Below are 24,185 nucleotides of genomic sequence, written 5' to 3'. Positions count from 1 at the left end.
TCCAAAACTCGAGATCTTCTTGCTTCCTCTTGATCTCCCAAGCTTCTTTCTCCTTCTTAAACTTCAATCACACAAAAATGGCACCACAGAGCTCAAGAACACTCAATAATGGCTAGGGTTTCGAGTTAGGGTTTTCTTTGGGTTAGGAGGGATGATGGGGGCTGGGTTGGGGTGTTATAAGGTGTTTAAATATGGTGCAAACCCAAATATTAAGGTTTCATCCAGACAGTCCTACTCGTCGAGTCGGTCTTCCGACTCGTCGAGTAGGTCACTTAAACCCCCGATCAAAAGTCGAGTCTACTCGACGAGTTGGGCCTCCAACTCGCCGAGTCCTAGAGTAAATTGCAACATTTCTTGAATTTAAATACGTACCAGGAATCGGGTGTTACAGAACGTCTAAATCCGACTTCGTATGAGGAAGTTATGACTTTTCTAAGATTCGACATAACAGTACACAACCCAAAACACGAAATAAAGATCGACTAATTTTTAGCCAATACAACTTAAACGAGAATCGAAGGTCTCGTTAATAGTAGTACAACAGTAAAAAGACATACGAAAACGGACGTCGGATGAAGAAGTTATGAATTTTTAACGTACTTTTCCTGTCCCGGCCTGTTAAAAATATAATGAAGTCAAAATTAGCCGACCGAGTCTAAGTGAAAGTTGTAGAGTCTAATCTCACCTACGCGTGGATATAAAGAACGTCAAAAAGGAAGCTCATATGCGAAAGATATGAAGTTTATGGCACAAACTACGAGGCTGGAGCGGAGAAGTACGCCCAACGTACTACGAAGACACATATCATCCACCTAGCGCCTTCGCATGATGGACGTGTGTCCTAACTCAACCACGTTCGAGGCTCGGGTTCCAATCAGAAGCCACGTCTCACCTACGCGCAACGTACGAAGGCACACCCAACATACCGAGGTATGCCCAACGTACCAAAGTACGTCCGGCGTAATGCGAGCCCTCGGACCACTATAAAAGGAAGCGAAGATTACCGAATTTTGTTTACAAATTTTACTCTCTTGCACCCTCGATTCTCTCTCAATTTAACCTAACACCCCCCAAAGCCTAGGAAACATCCCCGACACCCAAAGCAAGTCCCGACGCACCGAAGACCCGAGAAAATAATCTTTTCAAGTTGAAACTCTGCCCACGCAACGCCCGGTTTTCAACAAAAATCCCCGGTTTCGTCAAAGAAAGTCATTTTTTAGAGATGAAGTGCTGCCCAAATTATCATTTTATCATTCGGTTATTTCACGGTGAGTTCAATATAGGGACAATTGTATGTTATGTATTATATGTTCAATGTGCTTTCATGTGTTATTCTGGTTTTATACCTTTAGCTATGTATAACATAACTCGTATCACTTTTGGTATTGGCTTTGAGCCTTTGGCCATGTAGAGCATGTCTCGTATTATTCTGGTATCAGATATATGCCTTTGGCCATTTGAGCATGACTCGTATAACTTCTGGTATTGGCTTTGTGCCTTTGGCCATGTAGAGCATGACTCGTATAACTTCTGGTATTGACATAGGGCTATGTAGGGCTGAAAGCCTATATATTCAAGCAAAAATGATAATTCGAAATTGTATTTTCTGTGCCACTTGGGCGGAAGTCTTAATTATGTATATCATGTTGAAATTGTTGCATCTTATTGATTGTAAATCTTTGAATCAGATCATTTGTTGATATGGAAAGTCTGTCATATGATACAATTATGCCTTTGTTGTTCTTTATCCTTGTAACGACGTGAAAATTTAAAACAATTTTATATTTTTCAAACATAACATATCTCATATAAATCATCTCAAAACTCAAGTGTATCAAATGTTATCACTGTAAAACATATCCCAGACTCTTAAATACAAAATCCTCCGGCAGTGTGTACAAATCATGCCGACGCCTTCCCACGATCCTCGCCAGTACCTGAAACACATATCACATAACACGGTAAGCATAAATTCTTAGTGAGTTTCCCAAAATACTACATACAACACATAAGCCACTCGAGACTATAGCTCTATGAGACCTTCCGGTCAATGTGTCTCAGGGGCCTTCCGGGCCCACAATCTGAGTAAACCTTCCGGTTCTACTCTGTCGACCTTCCGGTCCATACCATATTGACCTTCCGATCCATCCACTGCCGACCTTCCGGTCCATACCCCGTTGACCTTCCGGTCCATACCATACTACTCATAACATACATAACATATACATATCACATAGAAACATATATCACATACTCGTCATAGCACATAAGACCTTCCGATCACACATAATTATCATTCTAGGTAAGGTATAGTGAGAAGACTCACTTCGTATGATGTCTAGTACTCACGTGCTCGATATCCCCGAACTTGAAACAATAACCTATCCCTCGCCTAATTACATAAAGCAATTATCTCAAATCAATAACGGCTCTCAATGCTAGAACAATCTCTTCCTATGTTCTCTCAGAAAGCTAAAAGACCATTTTACCCCTCTAATGGTCCAAAAGTCCACACGTTGACCAAACCTTAAAAGTCAATGAAAGTCAACTGTAGGGAGTTACGCTGTGCGTACCAGATCTGTACGCGGGGCGTACTCCGTGGTCATCCAGAATCGGGGTACTCGACCCCCTATGCGGCGTGTACTGGGATTACGCCCAACGTAATTCCCAGTTTCATACTTTCATGATTTTTGGTCAGAATAGATTAAGACATAAGCTCATATCTCAGATCCATGCACTCTACTATCCCTTAAGCCATAAAGTCGAAACCTTTAAGCCTTTACATTGCTGTAAAGGTCACCAATCACTTCAAACACATATCCTCTTTCCCCATTAAGCCTTAATCTCATGCATGACATAATCTTAACGTCCAGGATTGGATTTTTATAGGTCTACAACACAAAATACACTGAAATGGGGTAGATCAAGGTCCATGGAGTTCCTTTGCTAAAAAAGTCTCCACCTTTGGGACTTAAACCCTAAAAATGCTCCTATATGATTTCATAAAAAAGAGTGGTAAAGTTTGAAGCTTTTTACCTTTGTGAGAAGCTCCCCACTCAGTTTAGCTCAGATCTAGAAGCTTGGACTCCAATCTTTCCTCTTCAAGGCCCTCTCTTCTTCTTCACAAGCAAGTAAAGACACTTTCAAACTCAAAAACACACACACAAGTTTAGAACGAAGTTTTAGCTCTTATAGGGTTTCACTCACGGGAAATGGTGGCTGGGATGGAGGCCATAACATTCCTTTTATAGTGCCCAAGTCTCATTTAGGGTTTCATGACTGAGCCCAGTACGCGCAACGTACTCTTTAGTACGCCCAACGTACTCATTTGCTACAATTTTCCTTCCATGGGCTAGTTTTGACAACTTGGAAAAGAAGAGGGTTTAAATAGTTATACTTGATTTCTGGATGTTACAGTCCTCCTTTGCTTCTATCATATATATATATATATATATATATATATATATATATATATATATATATATATATATATGACATAACGTTATATTGTAATTGTTATTGAATTCACCAAGCGTCACCGCTTATCCCTCTCGAAGTTTAATTATTGCAAGTGATAAGCATCCAATATAGTTATGTATAGTTAGAAGATGTAGAATAGATAATATTATAGTTTTGTATTTAGTGTATAAATTCCTGAGAAGTTATGTAATATATAAAACTATGTAAAAACGCGTTAGTCGGTTTGTATGAAAGACAATTTGATTTTATACTGTATGAAAGACAATTTGTTTATAAAGTTCGTACATTGTGAAGTGTCCGCTAACAAACCTTTGAGATCTTTTAGTAGGTTTTAAGAAAAACTTAAATTAAAGAAAAATCTTTGTTTAGCCGTACAAAATATTACTTTTTATTTTAATCTAAAAATAATAATTCAAAAGCTATTTCAAATAGCATATGAGTCGTAAGAACTTTTAGCTTTTAGTTTTTAGTTTTTTTGTAATTATTTTATGAGTTGTAAGAACTTTTAGATTTTAGTTTTTTTTGTAACTGTTTCAGCTAGTTTCTGAATTCTTTTTATATAAATAAAATTACATTTTACAACAAGTTTTATAAACACTTTCAGTTGAACTTTGATCATACTCGACATTAATTTCAAAACTAAGTTATATATGTTGGACAAAACCATTGTCTTGATTTTAAATTAGATTGTTATCTAAAGGCTAAAGTACAATACTCTTATTTTTTATTAGTAGTGTTAATTATTTTTAATATATTTTTTATTTTTATTTTTTAAATAGCTATATTTCATACTATAATTCAATAGTTGAATATCTAAATTATTTTTAGAACCGTCACACTCACACTATTTACAGTTAGAGAAATTAAATATTTTCCTATATTTTATCGTTATTTATTCTTCTATCATATCAAATATTGACATGTGTCATATTTAATGAAGTTGATAATATTTTAATCCACATATCACTATTTAATGTGGATAGAATGATAGTAGAAAAATAATATAAAAAAATATCTAATTTCTCCTACAATTATCCTCAAGTTTGAGACATGTTTTTATATAATTATAAAGAAATATTACTTAATTGATAATGTTTCAATCTATATGTCATATTAAAATCATTTAATATGGATAAGAGAATAATAGAAAAAAATATAAAAGGATATTTAATTTCTCCTACAGTTATCCTCAAGTTTGAGCCGTGTTTTTTATATAATTACAAAGAAACATTACCTAGTGCTTATGGTAAAAGAGTCACGAAATGGTCGTTTAAAAAAACCATCCTTAGTAAATGCATGTTTGTTTGCAATACGTCAATTTCTCATATATATATATATATATATATATATATATATATATATATATAGCTAAGTTCAAATGTTTTCACTATCTATTGTGTGTATGTATGATTGATTCTGGACCAATCATTTTAGTTATTTTAAGAAAGTAATTAATGCATATTAAATGCTGAAGATGTAACTAATATACATTATATCTTCAACATGTAATATGCATTAATTACTTTATTAAAATAATTAAAATGATTGTTCCAGAATCAATTTTACATGCACACAATAGATAGTGAAAAACAAAATAACCTAACCTTATATATATATATGAAATTAAATTAGAATAAATATGTATATTCTTTATTTTAAAATTGTATATTAAAAATATTTTATGTTTATATTTTAATGTTATTTTTTTTTAAATCAATGCGTGTAATATACGGGTTTCACATGCAATACACCAAATATCTACCCTAATAAATGAAAATGACTTTGCCACATGTCCTCTTCTCGTTAATTTGGACACATGGCATTTTCTAGAAATTTTAAAATTTTCTATTTTCCACTTGTCATTTTATTGTATTTTTGATTTTATTAAATTAAAATCCACATTTAATATATATAAGGTAATATATATGTAAGGTATTTATTAGAAAATGGTTTATATATGTAATGTATACAATGCATTAAAGTCTCATTAATTTTAATAATTCAAAAAGATTCTTATTTTTCTTATAAATTTAAAGTTTTTAAATTGTTAAAATTTTATATTTAATTTTTTTTAAATAAACCCATGTAATACATGAGTCTCACACCTAATATAGAATAAAACTAAAATACAACAAATCATCCCAATACACCAAATATAAAATAAAAAAAAGTTTGGGATGATTTGTTGTATTTTAGTTTTATTCTATACTAGGTGTGAGACCCATGTATTACATGAGTTTATTTAAAAAAAATTAAATATAAAATTTTAACAATTTAAAAACTTTAAATTTATAAGAAAAATAAGAAATTTTTTGAATTATTAAAATTAATGAGACTTTAATTCATTGGATACATTACATATATAAACCAATTTCTAATAAATACCTTACATATATATTACCTTATATATATTAAATGTGGATTTTAATTTAATAAAATCAAAAATACAATAAAATGACAAGTGGAAAATAAAAAATTTTAAAATTTCTAGAAAATGGCATATGTCCAAATTAATGAGAAGATGACATGTAACAAAATCATTTTCATTTATTAGGATAGATTTTATAAGATCTAAATCACACACTTTTATAATTCTGCGAAAAAAAAACACTTTGAAATAAAAAAATAATATATATCCCAACAATATAAAATAGTTTCTATTTGGGAGAGAACTGTATAGCGAGATGCGTAAACACTGACATGTCAGAGTGGCCTTTCCATCATACCCATATGCCTCCCTCCACAAAAGGCGCCATGGAGCTTTACCCAGCTCTCAAAACCCCTTTCTTCCCCTTCTATCCTTCCCTACGCACTCCCATTCTTTCCATGTGCGTTCGTTGGCAAGAAACCTAGAGAGAATATAGTCGAAATCATTATCCACTCTAATTTTCAACTTTTCTTTCGTAAAGGAACTCTTCCAACACTGTAATTCTATCTTCCGATCTACGTTTCGCATATTATCCTCTGGTGTTTCTTGAACATGCTTCAACCACCATAAAACCCTCGCCCTTTTTTCCCCCATTTTGCTCTTACCCAGATCAATAACCGCTGTTTTAAATGGGAAATTGTTCAAAAACCCTCAAGAAAACAAACCCAGATCATAACCCTGACAAATTTTACCCAAAAATAGACAACTCTGATAAAGCATACCAGAAAACAGATAACTCCGACAAAGTTTATCGGAAAACAGATCAATCCGGTGCCACTAACCTTCTTCCGTTACCGTCAGCATTGCCGTCTCCATCGACGGCATCGTTGCCGGTTGTTAGACTGTACGGTTCACCGACTTCTCCAGCCACTTCCTACATACGTTTCGCGCTCCTTTACAAACCTGTGACTCTACTTTTCATCCCATCCGAAAAACCCGACTTCGGATTTGAAACGCCGGTGATTCAGTTAGGATCCGACGTCATATCGGGGTCTTCTGTTACCATTCTCCGTTATCTGGACGCCAAGTTTCCTAAGCCGTTGCTTCTGGGCAACTGGAACACGTACAATGAGACGACGCCGGTGGTGGTGACGGCGACGGCGCTTCAGCACAAAAGTTTGGTGTGGCATTTGGATAGAATGGTGAGGTGGGGGGAGGACTTGGCGGCTCGTGGCGGTCGGTCGAAGGGGGATCCGGTGATGGGGAGTGCACGAATGGAGGTGAAAAAATATGCGAAGAGTTATTCGCAGCTGTTGGAGGTGATGCTTGAACATGCTCAGATGGAGGAGAAGATCGTCTTTCCAATTTTGGAAAGGGAAGATCGAGGTAAGTTTTAATTTCAGTTCTTGGGAGTTTGTAGTAGTAGGAACAGATCTGATTGATTTTGACTTTCTCAAGTCAAATTGTATATATTTCTTTCAGCTAACAGTGCGAATCTCTATTATTTCATGAAAATGTGACATTTTTTTTATATCTCCATTCAGAATTTAGCATTCTTAGATTTATTAATCTTGAAATTGCACAACAAATTCATCTTAATTTGTAAATTGGAAAGCAACAGATTTGCCTTCCAAAGCTGCACAAGAAATCCATTTTACACTCAAAAGCTGAAAGTGGACCCTTTTAGTCATAATACATAATCGTCTAAGATACGTTCTTTTGATTGTTAAATCTTAAATGTATTATCAACTTGCTATAATTGTTGCTTTAAGTTGAAACATGAATGCACTTGCTTTTTAGCAATTTTAGTGATGAGGTTTCATTATGAACCATAGAAAATAATGCAAAAGCTAGAATCCACTGATGATTGCAAATTGAGTACATTGTATAACTATTAGTTAAATATCTAAAATACCCTTCAATCAGGTTTATCTAAATCTGTAAATGAGGAACACGCGAGAGACCTACCCCTGATGAATGGCATCAAAGAAGACATCAAAACCATTATAGTTCTTGATTCAGGGAGCTCATCATGTCAAGACGCTCTCTTTAGCCTAACCACTCGCCTTAAATCATTACAGGTTTGTTCTCTCTCCAATTTCAAAGCTGTTGTCATTAAAATTTATAAAGTTAACATTTTTTTTGGTGGGTAAAACAGGAGAATTGCAAAAAGCACTTTGAAGAGGAAGAACGTGGGGTTCTACCATTAATGGAGGCAACTGAGTTGACTCAAGGGCAGCAAGAGAGAGTATTGGAGCAATCATTAGATGTGATGCCTGGCACACACTCTAACCTACTAAGGTTTTTCATGGAAGGTCTTCTCCCTCATGAGGCTATGCTTTATCTTGATTTAATCACCAGATGTACGGATAAAGATCGGGCCGGGTCGATTTACCGGTTTCTAGTCGAGTAAGTCCATTTCTTGTGAATTCATCCATTTTGGGTTTCTTTTTTTTTTTTTTTTTTTTTTTTTTTTCTTTCGAGTTTTGAAGAAAATTGCAAAATGTAAATTTTGGGTTTTGTTTTGATTCAGAGAACACAGTGGAAAACGCAATGAGAGTCGACCAACCATGGGATTGTTGTTAAAGGCCAAGTCATAGGATTGATGATTGGAAATTTTTTTTTTTAAAAAAAAAAGAAAGAAAAAGAAAAAGAATTTGGGTGGTTAGGAAGTAGTGTTGTGGTGGTTGATTTGCTTGGTTATATTAGTAATTGTATGTATGCTTTTGTTACCAAATTCCATATTAACAGCAAGAACCAAGAGGGAAAAAAAATCCGTTCATATGTGGATTTGTAGCTACACATAAAAAAATTTGTATATTCATTTGGATTTGGTACATCCTAGTAGTTTTTTCGTGCATTGTTTATTAGTATTGTGGATTGATGAGTTATAGAGATTAACAAATTTGGTAAAACTAAAATATAAAAGGTTGGTTTAGTGGATTTTGTTCCTACCTTTTATAAAAAAATATAGGCATATTTTTGTTAGTTGGTATGTCTAAAGTCAGTAATTTATATAAACAATGTGTCTAATTTGTGTCCTTTTACATAACCACTTTTACTTTTGGCAAAATAAATATAATAATGTGATAACGTGGTTGATTCCAATTAGATATGAAGAGATATATTGAGGTCATGCATAATGGATTGTATTGTTTTCGGTTTTTCTACAATTGTGAATCAAGATATGAAGAGATTTTGTGAGATCATCATGCTATGATATCTAAGTTCTTCATGCTGTTTGTAGGACCAATTCTGGATGGGCATGGAGCCAATCAAGCAACTCTCTTCGCATCTGGCTTTCTGTCTTTTTTTTTTGACTTGTCTCTTGCTTTTAGGATTTCTTCATCACAAACTAAAATATTAACCTTTTTACCCATCACATTTTGAATGTTTTAATATATAATCATGCATAAAATGATGGATCAAAAGTTGAAAGAGTCCAAAATTTGCTTTTTTAACATTCCAAGTTGATTAAACTAAAGAAAAAGTGTTCAATGATAGATCGTATAACCGAAATGACTGAAAGTACATCTATTGAGTTGATACATACCAACCCATCCAGGAAAACTCAACAATAAAAAATGACAATAATTGAAAACTAGGAATGAAATTAAAACTACTAATAAATTCAGCACAAAACAGAAAATGGAATATTGGTAATTTAACACTGGAGAACTCTACATCATTTAGCAACCGAAAAGTCTAACAAAATACTAGATCTAAACCATCACCACCTGATATGACACCTCAACCGAACTGGAACAAAAAAAAGCTCGATCTAATCTTAGTATACCATAAAGAGCCACCTTTGTTGAACACTCATTCTCTCACCAACAAGACTTTGACCTAGTATTGTGAGATGACTTCTTTCCGATGGGGTTATTGAGACATATTTGGAATTTAAGAATAATTTATGAGAGTTCTTGATATCAGCATGCCCTCTCTACTCTTTAAATAATTCTCCAAATGAGTGAATCTTTTTTTTTTCCCATAAAACCAGTTAATAAAAGTTTTAAAGACCCATAATTAAAAATTATTCACTAAAATAATTATTTTTTAAAGCTGATGACCATTTTTTTAAAATATAACCAAATGACCATCAAATTGCGAAAAAAGAACCGCAATTCACGATTTTATTTTTCTGACAACAAAAAAACACTTTTTATGAGAAAACTTCGAGAATCTACCCTAATAAATAAGAATGATTTTGCCACATGTCCTTCTCTCATTCAATTTGTCACATGTCATTTTGTCATAATTTCGAGATATATTTATTTTCCACTTGTCATTTATTTTATTTTCCATTTCTAATATATTATTAATTAGTTTCCATAAATTAAACCTACCATAATGATATTAATTTTAAATTTTAAATTTTAAATTTCAATTTCAATTTCAAATAAATTTACAGTTTAAACCTTTGTGTTTAACATTTTGTTATAATTAACCTGTTTAATATACGGGTCTGATAACTAAACAATAATTTTAATTTATTTATTTTTTGCATGTTTTTTTCTCATAATTTTTATTTATTTTAAATTTCAAATTCAAATAAACTTCTCATTTAATCGTTTCTATTTAACATTTTGTTTTAATAAACTCGTATAATATACGGGTTTCACAACTAGTTAATATTTTTCGATAGTTATTCCGGTAGGCTAAATCAACTCTTGGGCCGACAAAAGCCCACTTTTTGGCATGTATCACTTCACATCTTCACGTGTGCGTTCCTCGCAACGTTTGCTTCTTTTTTCGTTCCTCCACCAAATCCCAATTGCTTCTTTATAAACATTTGCTTGTTAGTGCTTCTTCTTCGTTCCTCCATCATAGCCGTTTGCCGGTTACTGCTTCTTTCTAGTTCCTCCTCCATGGATGTTTGGTTGTTGGTAATGGTAGGTGGGGTTAGTTTTACATCGAATCCAAAGATATATTTTTTGTTGCAAGATAAAGCAAATATATAATTTTGGATGCGAGAAATCATTTTACTTTTGAGTTTTGTCGTCTTACTCTTCACCATTCTTGTTTTTGTTCTTCATCATCAATGAGTTGGAGTTTTGTTTAGCAGAGATGATGTATAGATTTTTTTTATGGAAACGAGCTTAATATATGAAAAGCATATAGTGAAGCGTGAGTAGGGGTGACAGTGGGTTAGATTTGATCATTTTCGGGTTGGCCTGTTTATTTAAATGGAACACAATCCAATCCGTTTAATTCTTTAATTAAATGAGTTGAAAATTAATAACCCAAACCAACATGTTTATTAAATTGGTTGAAATATGGTTGATTTGTTTGTTTTTCCCAACCCATCATGTTTATTTAAACGAGTTGAACCTATATTGACCCATTTAAATTTCCGACAAAACCATACAAATCCAATAATTCTTCAAATAAAAAGATATAAAACTTAAAAATTCTAATAACTATTCAAGTTTGAAAATAATACAACCATAACACAAACACAAATCAAATGTTTACAAAATATTATAAATATTTAATTTTTAAATTCTATGCAATATATGGATAATATTTCGAGATTGTGAGTTGTGCGTGAGCAAAAGAGTGTGTGAAAGTCAACTAAGGTTGTATGCAATTAGAGTTATTACTTAGTTATATCAGTTGTATTTTATTTTCTTTCCAAAGCCTTTAATTATTAAAATACTAATTACATAGTAATAATAAATATAAATTAAAATTATTTAAAATCCTTAAACGAGTTAGGAAATCATGTTAGAATTTCAACGGTAACCTATCCATGTAATTAAACATATTAGATGATCTGTTAAATTAACCGGTTAAAAATCTCAATTCAACCAGTTAGTTATTGGGTTGGGTTTGAATTGAGTTGGTGTGTTCAAGATGTGATCCTACATCTTCAAATTTGTTTGTCAAATGCTTACGCGTTAAAAAAGGTCAATGGTAAATATAAGACTTCAAAAAATGATAATTTTTGTAATAATTCAATTAATTAAATATGTTGTAATTACGGGAGTTCGTTTAAATTTTCATAAGAACTCTTGCTAGGCCAACATGACATTGGGGAAAAAAAGTTACAGAAAATTTAATGCATGGTGAGGTCGTGACTCGTGAGGATATTATACAGTGCAATGTAGATGATATTATATTATTTGTCATGTAAAAGATAGAATATATTATTTTGCTCAGGCCCAGTGTGGTATAAGAAATAGCCCATCGAATTAGGGTCGAATCGGGTGCCATTGGTCCATCTAAAAGTCTAAACTCCGAACCTACCATTCTTTAAGGCGGGAACAAGCAGGAGTCAAGACAAGGGGACGAGCTCTTGTGCCTGCGTAGAAGTCATTGACATGGAATCGGAAGCTCAAATTCCAGAATGGGCATCAACACCTTGCATGATGGGGATCGACGAAGCTGGTCGCGGCCCTGTTTTAGGTTTTCTTTCTCATTCCGACAACAACATTCAGTGTGCTCCAGACTTTTCATTGCTAATTTCAGTTTTCGTGTGTTAATTATTTATTCCAGGACCGATGGTTTATGGATGCCTTTATTGTCCGGTTTCATACAAGGAAACTCTTTCCACTTTGGAATTTGCAGGTTCATACTCGTATTTTATCGCCATTGTGTCCTCTAAATTATTTACCCTAATATCCTTGTTGTATTGATTAAACTGTTATGAACTTATGATTGTTAAATGGTGCATCGGAAGTGTATACTACTGCGTGTGGGCTGTGTCGGACCTATTTCCTCTTTGATTCGTTCTTTTAACCTAAAAAACCATCCAAGTTTATCAATGGTTTTACTACCTTTTCACAGAATAAGATTGTTATCAAATCGTTCTCTCTCCTCTCAACACATTATGGTAGATGAATTATTTCACTGATTCGTAATTTCCTTTGTACATCTACTATGTTACTTAGAGACTATACAACACATTAAATGATTAAAGGCTTCTTTTCTTCCATATGCTGTGTGATGTTGTCATACACCCTCTCTTTTCTTCTCATTTTCACCTTCAGAAGAGCCTCTTCTTTGTTTAATGCAGATTCAAAAACTTTGAAAGAAGAGAAAAGAGAGGAGCTGTTTGAAAGTTTGAAGACTGATAAAACAATTGGTTGGGCTGTTGATGTCATAGATCCTAAAGAGCTTTCGGCTAAAATGTTGCAAAAGTCAGTATACAACTTCCTCCAGTAAACAATCTTGTACCCCTTAAATAACTATCCTAATCGAGCCTGATTGCTTCTTTTAACAGAAATAAGATCAACCTCAACGAGATATCACATGAGTCTGCCATGGGCCTTGTTAAAAGGGTGCTGGACATGGGTTATCTTCTAACCGAGGTATACACTACTACATACACCTGAATTTAACTGTCAGTAAATTCCATGAAAACTAATGAATGTAATTACAGGTTTATGTTGATACAGTAGGAGATCCTGAAAAGTATACAGTTAAGCTCTCTGCAAGATTCCCATCTGTTAAATTTGTGGTTGCAAAGAAAGCTGATAGTCTGTATCCAGTTGTTAGTGGAGCAAGTATAGTTGCCAAGGTGAATGAATTTCAGATTGACCAATCATCTTATATCTTCTTGGGCAATTCTCACTGTTTTTACGATATTACCCTTTTGATGATACAGGTGACAAGGGACCGAGCATTGAGAAATTGGGTCTTTGATGAAACTGCTGAAAACATGCATAGGGAGTTTGGATCTGGGTATCCTGGAGGTGAAATAATTTGGTTTCTTTACTTTGAATTCTTTATTTTAGTGTCATTAATAGCAAGTTCATTTCTTATTACAATGAACACTATGCAGATCCTGCAACTAAAGATTGGTTAGAACATCACAAACATCCTGTTTTTGGGTTCCCTTCATTGGTTCGGTTCAGTTGGGGCACATGTAATTCCTACTTCAAAGATGGAGTTGAAGTGTTATGGTGAGTCTTCATTTGAAAAATCTACCCAATTATAACATTCTTGAGTTTAGTCCTTACAAAAAACATATAGCATATATGTATTACCAAATACGGGTCAAGTTTTGCTCGATTTTCTTCTTAAAGAATGATAGAAAAATGATTTGTGTTAAATGAAAGAAATGAAAGGAGGATGCTATAATAGACAAATAAATGAAAAGTACATTGCTATATTTTTGTTTTTACAGGGAAGCGGATAAAGAAGATGAAGATGAGTCCTCAAGTAAATCGGGAAAGCGGCAAATGAAGCTGAGTAATTTAGGTTTCACTGGAATGAAGAGGAAAAGTGAAGATATTGAGTCAAGTGGAAAAGGTCGTTGCAAGTTTTTTGAATCACGCAAACTCGAACGGGTCACTCGTTTCTAAATTCTAACAACAAACTTCATGCATTGTTCCATAACTTCACTTTATCAATTTCTTTTACCACATAAACAAATTCAGAACAGTGGATATTATTGTATGATGATGCCTTATGACAGTTTTGTAAGACAGCGTGTTGTGTAATATGGATCTTATCATTTCAAACATCATCTCTCAAAAATTGTTTTGAATCTGTGTTTATGTCGTGATTTGTGTTCTGAAACTGTAAATGCGTGACAAAAATGGGATATAAAGGTAATAATTAGTTTTAGAGGGCTAGTACTTTTGCATTGAAGAAGCTGTACTCTAGATACAACTAATGAAATGAGCTTAAACATGGGGTTGCACTTGACATAAGCATGTTGTGTGAAGTCTACTAAATTACCAAAAATCATAGTTGAAATCAAGTTGGAAAATGTTGATCATGAATCCATGTGAATTTGAACACATAAGCAACAATAGTCTGGATCATCAATTGACTTTTTGGTTTCGTTGACCAAGCTCGTTTAAGCTAAATTTGATCAAATTTGCCATTCTTGATTCTCAATTGTTTTTATGCTTCTTATGAGACAATTGTAAGTCCCTATCATGATTTGGGGGTCAAACCTCAAAAGGATAAACTATTGGAAAGTATAAACCGATTCATGTAAAGCTAGACCCAAATGATGCAACCCAGAAACATGAAAAATACAATCGGACAGTAAGATCTGAATTGGAATCATATGTTGAGAGCATGTACATTGAGGTACATGTAACACATGTTTTCTTTAAAACAAATTCATTTGACAATATTGGACGTTTGTCTAACACGTAACAACATACGCGATTGCTTACAACATATGCGATTGTTCTTTAATAAATCAAGGGCATGAAACCCACCTCGATATATTGGAAAGCTGTTATGTTTTCTAATTACATTGTATTGACTATTGAGCAACTTACAACTACTGATCATAGGCTAATCGTTAGTTGCCTAGAGAATGTATGTAGTTTGTTATTTTCTTATCCTTTTCCAATTAGAGGATAAGCTTTATAATACACACAATATTAATAAAATCATGATCAACATTCTTGTATTTCCACATTCTTAATCTACATTAGCATTAGATTTAGGAGATACATTGAAACCCTAACTCTTTTAGTTAATTTTTTTCATAATCAATCAATATTTTGTCATTTATATTGTATAATTATACTTGAATTACTCGTGTAATGGTATTTCCAAGTGTTTTTGTGAGAATATCCTTTAGTTTCAGATTTGTACTCAAAGCATCCCAAACATGTTGTCCTTTTGGCTTGCGATTACAACTTGGTTAATTTTAAGCTTCAAATGCTATGTTTCGCGCACCATATTTACATAATAAGTTATCTTATTTTTTGAACGTTTTTAGGTTGTCATGTTTGACACACAAAAAATAGTTTATAAGCTAGTATTTTAGAAAGTTACTCGGAGTAGCATTTCAACAAGTTTTTTTATTCTCTCTTGAATATACCCTTCCTTTATTAATTAAAAAAACTAAATCTTTTGCATGTTCTTTTATATAATTCATATTTTAATTATCTTACCAGATAGTTTCAACAAATGTAATTTTTTATGAACTAACTTTTCAACTAGTCCATCAAATATAATCAAAGACTTCAACATTATTTTTGAAGCACCAAACTACCATTATGAAATTATGACACCTATAAATTTTAACCCACAAACCCTCACAGATCACATCTTCCCTTTTTGTAACCCTTCAAAGTATTAACCTGCAAAACTCAATGTTTTTTCCAACACTAATTATAGTAATCCTGATAAAATCACGTTGATTGATTTTTAGGCATTCAAATATATTATTTGAGATCATATATCCACTTTTAGCTATCAAAAAACAGTTTTTTGTTTGGCTTCCTAATTTATGTTTCATGAAGAAGATGATTTGGGTTTTATTTTTAGAGTTTTGAGGAACAAAAGAAAATAAAGAACAATTAACGTTAAAATGAAGTCTAATTCAGAAACCTAGAAGTCATGGAACAAAAGAATAGGGACAAAAATATTAAAAGATTTATTTTGGACCATGTTAAAAAACATAAGATATAACCTACGCCAAGAACAAAAAGTAACCCGACCCGATATGACAGCCCGCAAAGTTATCCAAGGCCTTCAAAACCCTAGCTATAAATAAACATAGAAACAACATGCTTGAGCGCAGCTTCTTTATTTTCTGAACATCGAAACTCTAGGAGAGCTACAGATCATCAGATTCCATGGTAAGTTAACCCTCATCTAACTCTGTTGTCTATGATTCGTCGTCATTTTATTTTCACCAGAGTTTAACAATTTCATCCTATGCTGAATTTAGGCTCCCAAGAAGGAAAAGGCCCCTCCGCCGTCGTCTAAACCGGCCAAGTCTGGTGGTGGAAAGCAGAAAAAGAAGGTCAATTTTTGATTTACTATCACTGATTTTCATCGACGTTTATGTTTTCGACATATGATACTCAGCTTCGTTATTCATTTTTTTATTCTTTACTGTATTTTTCACTTTTAGATCGTGATTAGGGTTTTAGATTTTTAATCGTACATTTTATCTGGTATGAAATTAATCATGCGCTGTAGTCGGAAACCAACTCTGCCTCAACATAAACTAACATACTTTGATTGATTTTTGATGTTAACCCTGGTTTTTTACAATTGCACAGTTCATGGGAAGAACGTTTTTAGTTCTAGAACTTCTAAGATTGTTGTTAATTGAGCAGTATTTATATACAAGACAAAGTCTTGGAAAATTGTGTTGTCTTTTAAATTTCAAGTAGAGTTTTAAGATTTTTTGTGAAATGGTTTTCAGAAGTGGAGCAAGGGAAAGCAAAAGGAGAAGGTGAACAACATGGTGCTTTTTGACAAGGCAACATATGATAAGCTTCTTTCTGAAGCTCCAAAGTTCAAGCTCATCACTCCTTCCATCTTATCAGACAGATTAAGGGTACATTTACCATTATATCCTTCAAATCTTCTATGCAATGTAGTATCTTCTTCATTAAAGCTATGCTCCCATGATTCCATAATAAATAAACCTTTTGCTCAAAAATTACAAGTGAGAAAAACTTGAACTGGTTTAAACATGGTAGAAAGTCATCTGATGTTGGTTGTAATTTTTTCTGTTTAGATCAATGGATCATTGGCAAGAAAGGCAATCAAGGATTTGATGGCAAGAGGTGCAATTAGGATGGTATCTGCACATGCTAGTCAGCAAATCTACACCAGGGCCACTAATACTTGAGAGATGAAAGGACTATTAGTTTTTCTGAGACAATGTCAAGTCAAGGCATGTTTTTTGTCATTTTTCTGCCTCTAGTTTCTTGTTTATTGTAAGATTAAGTACCTTTTATGCCATGCTTTTTTCATTTTAAAATGTGCAAATGCCATATTGTGAGATTCAAATGTGCATTTATGCTGACCACAATTGAGAGAAGGTTATATTGAACAATTACTGTCTTGTTTGTGGCCATTTTCTTGCAAATTCGATGCAAAAGTTTTCGAACTACTGTGGATTTTGTTTGATGATAACTCCACAGAATCCAGAATGTTGTGGTTTGATCATTGTAGATGGGTAATTTAAATAGCGTCATTCCTAAAAAAATTCCTGTTATTTTGATGTTGGTATCAACAAGTTCCAAGTAGAGATTGAACGAAGCACTTGAATGTTTACATATCGTTTTTTGTTGATATTCGGATTAGAAGCAAAAACTTCAATGGAGAGGGTTTGAGCATAAAGAAGATATGTCCTATTGATTAAGCAATGATACCGGCTTACCCCTTCGCATTATCAGATAGTACCATTTAAACCGAAAAATTTAAGGTTTATGCCCCTGTTAAGCCAAACATTTTGAGTTCACGTTCCTTCAATACCAAAAAAAAAAAGGTACATTTTAAACAAAAACATATAAATTTGTAGGTCTCATCCTTGAAAAATAAAAATCACAAAATGTAATGACAACGAAGCAATTTTGCAAGGATTTTTTTTTGCAAAATAGACTGTCGTTTGTGATAAATATTAAAAAGACAAAACTTCAAAAATGGTCCTGTGCTTTTTGAAAACATCAAGTTTAGTCCTTAAGTTCAAAAAACCTCACAGATGGTCCCTGTGGTTTCAAAACTTTTAACATTTGATCCTTCCGGCTAACTCCGTTACCATTTAACCGTTAAGTCAGGGGCATTTTTGTCATTTCACTGCACAGGGACCATGTATGAGGTTTTCAAATACTTTTTTTTAAATAAATAAATAAATATATAATATTTAATATACAAGGGGTCCCACCCCACCCTCTCTCTCTCTCCCTCTCTCTCTCTCTCTCTCTCTCTCTCTCTCTCTCTCTTAACATCCAACCCTATCCCCATTTTTATCTCGCTATTCCCCGGAAACGACTGAATCATCTTCATCCCTCTCAAGTATTTCACAGGAGGAGTGAACTGAAGAAATTGACGGGACCTCCAGTTTCCGATCAAGGGGGTGTACCACCGATTTATGAGGTTTGTATTACTTTTTTTAAAATAAATAAATAAATAAACCCATCGGTGTGACTAACAGCTTCTGTAATTTGAGGATCATCAGGGCCAACTAGATGACCTTGAGAATCATGGTCCTCCAAATATAACGCCATGAAAGCAGGAATTTCTTCATTTTGCAAATCGAAATAATGGAGAAAAGTATCGATGCGTTCTTCAAACGGGACTGAAGCGTTATACGGGTGGACAGAAATTCAAAGGACAATCCCAAGAACCCTTTTTTACATCGAACCCAGGGCAGAAATATGTCGCCGCTTTCAGCCCTTGGTTCGCGATGGTCTCCCATATGGGTTCGCCTAACCACCATTTGGGTTCACGACTTCTCGTTGTGAAGTTATCGCCTGTAATTGGATCAGTGAATCTGTTTAATATGATTCCATGATAAGCAGGGTATAATCCGGTGGCGATTGAGTAGTGATTTGGGAAAGTTAAGGTTGGGTAAACTGGAATCAATCCGGTTTCAGCTGTTGTTCCTTGCTATGAACAAACAAAACAAAGATCAAAAACCAAAAAACGAAGATCTGAAACCAAAGCGATGACTGTGTGCGAAACCTGCAACTCCGCCTCTCCTTCATCATTTCTGAAACCTGCAACTTAACCCCCCATCATTTTGGATTTCTGTGTATGCGATTTCACAGTCTCTATGGTGCAGGTGTTTGTGATTGTGGGTATAGGATCTGATTAGTGCTTCTTTTCTAATTTGGATTTTGATAGATTTTGTGATTTATGGTAAGGGTAAATAATGAAGGAGAGAGAGAGAGAGAGAGAGAGAGAGAGAGAGAGAGAGAGAGAGAGAGAGAGAGAGAGAGAGAGAGGGTGGGGTGGGACCCCTTGTATATTAAATATTATATATTTATTTATTTATTTAAAAAAAAGTATTTGAAAACCTCATACATGGTCCCTGTGCAGTGAAATGACAAAAATGCCCCTGACTTAACGGTTAAATGGTAACGGAGTTAGCCGGAAGGATCAAATGTTAAAAGTTTTGAAACCACAGGGACCATCTGTGAGGTTTTTTGAACTTAGGGACTAAACTTGATATTTTCGAAAAGCACAGGGACCATTTTTGAAGTTTTGTCTATTAAAAAACAATAACTTGTGATATACGCTTCTATTTCAGGTCAATTTTATGATTACATATAAAAGTTGTATAATTATCTTTTACTCTTGTTATTAGCTCCCATCTTAGGCGTCATGTAATAAAAAAGTGTAAATTTAACCGTTTTAAAAATTTAGTAAAATATCAAAGGTTGTGTATGGCAATGAGTATTTTGGAGCTTTTGGTTTTAAATAAAGCGTTTGATTTATACAAAAAATTTTGTTTTATAATACTATTTTTTTTATTTTTTTATTTTTTTTTTTGAAACAGCAAGATTAACATTAATAATATAAAAAACCAGCATAGAGTTGGAAAATGCTCCAGTTGAACATAGAACCAAAAACAAACATAATACACTAGAGAAATTTCTATGATCTAACTTATAGTAGTAGCACCAAAGTAGAGTCCTAGATCATGAAGTCCAACTGAGAATAGGGCACCAAATCATTGAGTCCACACTAGAAACACGAAAGCATAGTAATTGAGATCACACTGGGTTATCAACTTGCTACAATTTTGTTGACAGTTACAACTTAGAATCCCATGAAACATCAGTGTATTTCCACAATTGTTATTGATATCGTTTTGATTCCACATTGACATCCAACCAAGATAATGAATTGCTAATGATAGATAGGATCGAGTAATATCCCTTCCATCATGAATAACTTTCAATGGATATCATATGAGAGTTTTAAAAAAAATTCTTAGAGCAACCATTTTGCCACACATGGGAATAACTAGCCATATTTCCTAAGGTGGAATTGTCCTATTTAGATCATCAATCTGTAACCACATAACTTGATTAACTCTCACCTCACCATGTTGTCCATCTAACTGTTTTGTAAACTCTCCAGATTGCTTTGAGGCTTTTGATATCACAGTGTGTGCTTCCCTGAGAATAGCCAACTATGGGGTAAAATACCAGGGATGGTTATCCCATCATCTTTTAGAGCTTGATCCGTTATGAATTGATACAACTTCATGTGTATGTCTTGAGGGACCTGCAAGGAGGGTACAAAAACCAACTCAAACTACCCGACACAACACAAGACCATCCAAAGAAACATGAAAGAAGTGCTATATCAAACAGTCTAAATCCTAAATAATGCCTACCCTTATGAATTGATACACACACCAAGACACCAAATTATTTAAAGTTTCCCACCCTCCCCTTATTGCCCCGAACCCTAGAACCTTCCCTTGAGACAAGATGCTTCCAGATTAACAAGTTGGATAGTGATATGATGTAGTCCTAGAGTAGCCGCCACCATGTTTTAAGATTATTCCAGACCTCACAAGAGGTTTTGCACCTTAGAAAAAGATGTTCTTCCATTTCTGGTTCTTGGTTGCACAATACACATAAATGGTTATTACCAACGCCTCTCTTTAGGGACAAGATTATTACAGTCCCATTTTATCCTTGATCTAGGTAAGATGGAGTTATCGATGAAGTTTCTTAGGGAAGAGACTGAGTATATCCCTGATGGTTCCAAGTTCCAAGACCATTTGTCATGTTGAGTTGTTTATGATTCTGTAAATAAGCTTCTGAAGCCTATATTTTCTTTTGAGAAAATAATTGGCAGGTTTGCAAAGTTTCCCCAACAACAACTCTTTCTTTTTGCCCTGGAAGGTGCACTGAAACCCCCGTCCCCTCCGTAGATTGCTATAATGACACTCTTCCACAGTTCTTGTTTATTCTCTTTAAAACGCCACCACCTTTTCCTTAGCAACGCGAGGTCATGAGCTTTAAGGCTTCCGATATTTAATCCACCATTTACTTGTTTCGAGAGCACTTTCTCCCAGGCAATTCATGGTATTTTTTATTTTCCTATTGATCCACCTCAAAATAAGTGTCTACTTATTTTTTCAAGCGAGTTAATGACTTTGGCTAGTGCCTTGTAGATCGAGAAAAGGAAAGTATCTAGGCTACTAAGCACTGATTTGCATAATGTTAGTCTTCCACCAAATGAGAGTGTAGAGGCTATCTATTTTGATAGCTTAGCTTGAAATTTGGATATCAAGTTGCTCTTGTGAGATGTTTTTGAGATTGTGGTGCCTACAGGAAGACCTAAGTAGACAAATGACAGGTTGCCAATAGAACATTGAATGCTCCTAACTAACAGTTCGATTTCAAGGTTGTCTATACCCAAGCCAAAAAGATTGCTTTTTGTTATATTAAGCTTAAGGCCCTAAGTGAGTTCATCACACTGTAGGATTTTGATAAGGTTCTTGGCGTTTTGCATCGACCTCTCACCGAGAAAGACCACGTCGTCTGCATATTGGAGGTGTGTCAGGATTGGACCGTTATTTGGGAGAGGAATGCCTTTAAATGTGTTGGCTCAAGGTTTCTTCCATTGCTATATCAAGTCCTGCAGCAGCTAGGATGAATAAAAATGGTGAGAGTGGGTCCCCTTGTCTAATTCCTCTTTCTAAAGCAAATTTATTAGTTGCAGATTCGTTAACTATTATTGAGGCTCTGTCTAAATCCAGTTTCGCCACTTTACCCCAAAATTCATTAGTGACTTAATAGCATCAGGTACTTCCAATTCACACAATCAAAGGTCTTTTCAAAGTCGATTTTGAAAAAAGAAGGCCTTGATTTTAGTTTTTTTAGCCCATGATAGTGACTTCATTAACAATCAATGACCTGTCTAGTATATTCTGATTTTTTATGAAGGCTATTTGGGTTGGGCTAATGACAAAATCAATAACTAACTTCAACCTTTCGACTAGCACCTTTGAGATGATCTTATAAAGGCATCCGATTAAGCCTATTGGTCTGTAATACTTTTAGCTTTTAGTTTAAGCAAAACTTTCCAAATTTAAAAGCTATTTAATGTAATGTTTAAGAAAAAACTATTTCGCTTTTACAATCACTTTTCATAATTGTCTTTAAAAATATATTTACATATTTACTTTTTTTAAACAATTATCATTTTATGTAATTTTACATGTTTTAAAAGCTTTTAACTACTTTTACCAAACATCAGAGGCGTCTCGTTGATTTTGGGGCCCCGTGTGAAAAATAAAATTGGGCTCTTAATCATATTTTTTTAGTACTCTCTCCGTCCCAAAATTATTGTCGACAAACAAAAAACACACAGATTAAGAAAAACAATAATTAGTTTTGTCTTTTTGAGTAAAATGACAATTTTGTCGTTTTCTAAAAGCAATGAGGAATATGCATTTATAATTATTCAAAGTTTACTTTATTAAATGTTAGGGGTAGTATGGTAAAAATATATATCTACTTTTGATAGTGGACAATAATTTTGGGACAAACTAAAGTAGTAAGGTAAACAATAAAATTGGGACGGAGGGAGTATAAATAAAATTCCTTAATACTATGATAAGTCGATAATTGTTAGAAAAATAAAGTACGATAATATATAATATAACCTTACATAGTTACACTAATCGCAATGTTATCATAACATTCTTAGAAACAAAGTTGTTCACCAACTCTTCATAATAATGCTCCCTAATATATTGTTCTCAATATTGATCAAATATATTGTTTTCAATATCTATCATTTCCAAATCAATAAGTATTTCTTGTGAAATTATGGACCGTAATAGAACTTTAACAACTTTAATTTTAAGAAACTTGTTTCTACAGATGCAACAATTACTAAAATAGTCAGCAAGACTCTATATGCATTAATTGCATCAAGAAAACAATTGACTTTTTCATATATTTTGAAACATCGGTGGGGTTAGTGGTTTCATTCGGTAATAACTCGCTGACCAGATTTAACTCTAAATAGAGTTCAAGGACGTCAATATTTGATCGTTCACATATTTAAGTGCAACTTTAAGATGAATACAACACAACTTAATATCTTTGTCATCAAAGTCATTTGATGTTTTGGAAGCAAAAAATCAGAATTCTTTTCATACTTATTGTATTGTTCAAATCTTTTTTTTTTTTTTTTTTTTTTTTTTTTTTTTTTTTAAAGCTGTCACTTGAAATTGAAACAATCAAACACGCAAGCCACAACATAGCTCGATCGATTCTAAAGTAAAAAAACCATAGATGATCATTGGATTTCTTAGAAAATCGTTTCTGATTTTTTGAAATTGAAACAATCACTTAATCAGTAATATGAAATTGAAGGCCAAAAGAGATTATGAAATTGAGTGATCTTATTGGATTCTTAAACTTACAATTTTGATTTCAGAATTGAGATGGTGCGTTGATTTTGAAACAATCAGTTAATCAACAATTAAACACACACACACACACACACACTCTCAACGACTTAGCGGGTTCAAGAGAAGGCGTAGCGTCGTAGCGACTTCCGATTTAGATAGGCAAGAATCAAAGGGTGAACTAACTATGTCATGATGACGATACCCTTGGATCAATTTTGTTTCCAA

At 33.7% G+C, this 24,185-nt stretch overlaps 3 protein-coding genes across 3 annotated transcripts; all 3 read left to right on the top strand.

The window, feature by feature from the left end:
- The first annotated feature begins 6,161 nt into the window (after positions 1–6,161).
- On the top strand, positions 6,162–8,708 carry LOC145088108 (hemerythrin HHE cation-binding domain protein). The gene is made up of 4 exons (XM_079026321.1): positions 6,162–7,234; positions 7,775–7,929; positions 8,007–8,257; positions 8,382–8,708. The coding sequence occupies exons 1-4, from the start codon at positions 6,538–6,540 to the stop codon at positions 8,446–8,448; spliced, it is 1,170 nt and encodes a 389-aa protein (XP_078882447.1). The 5' UTR covers positions 6,162–6,537; the 3' UTR covers positions 8,449–8,708.
- Positions 8,709–12,099: 3,391 nt separating this feature from the next.
- LOC145088107 (Polynucleotidyl transferase, ribonuclease H-like superfamily protein) lies at positions 12,100–14,319 on the top strand. Its single transcript, XM_079026320.1, has 8 exons — positions 12,100–12,259; positions 12,350–12,421; positions 12,870–12,993; positions 13,077–13,164; positions 13,236–13,373; positions 13,461–13,548; positions 13,638–13,758; positions 13,983–14,319. The coding sequence occupies exons 1-8, from the start codon at positions 12,175–12,177 to the stop codon at positions 14,158–14,160; spliced, it is 894 nt and encodes a 297-aa protein (XP_078882446.1). The 5' UTR covers positions 12,100–12,174; the 3' UTR covers positions 14,161–14,319.
- Positions 14,320–16,273: 1,954 nt separating this feature from the next.
- LOC145088106 (small ribosomal subunit protein eS25) lies at positions 16,274–17,624 on the top strand. The gene is made up of 4 exons (XM_079026319.1): positions 16,274–16,410; positions 16,503–16,577; positions 16,986–17,120; positions 17,304–17,624. The coding sequence occupies exons 1-4, from the start codon at positions 16,408–16,410 to the stop codon at positions 17,415–17,417; spliced, it is 327 nt and encodes a 108-aa protein (XP_078882445.1). The 5' UTR covers positions 16,274–16,407; the 3' UTR covers positions 17,418–17,624.
- The last annotated feature ends 6,561 nt before the right edge of the window (positions 17,625–24,185 follow it).

This window comes from Lactuca serriola, chromosome 2, assembly GCF_051521515.1.
Source record: "Lactuca serriola cultivar US96UC23 chromosome 2, Lser_US96UC23_V15, whole genome shotgun sequence".
Taxonomy (NCBI): Eukaryota; Viridiplantae; Streptophyta; class Magnoliopsida; order Asterales; family Asteraceae; genus Lactuca; species Lactuca serriola.
This window is presented reverse-complemented; position numbering and strand designations above follow the sequence as displayed.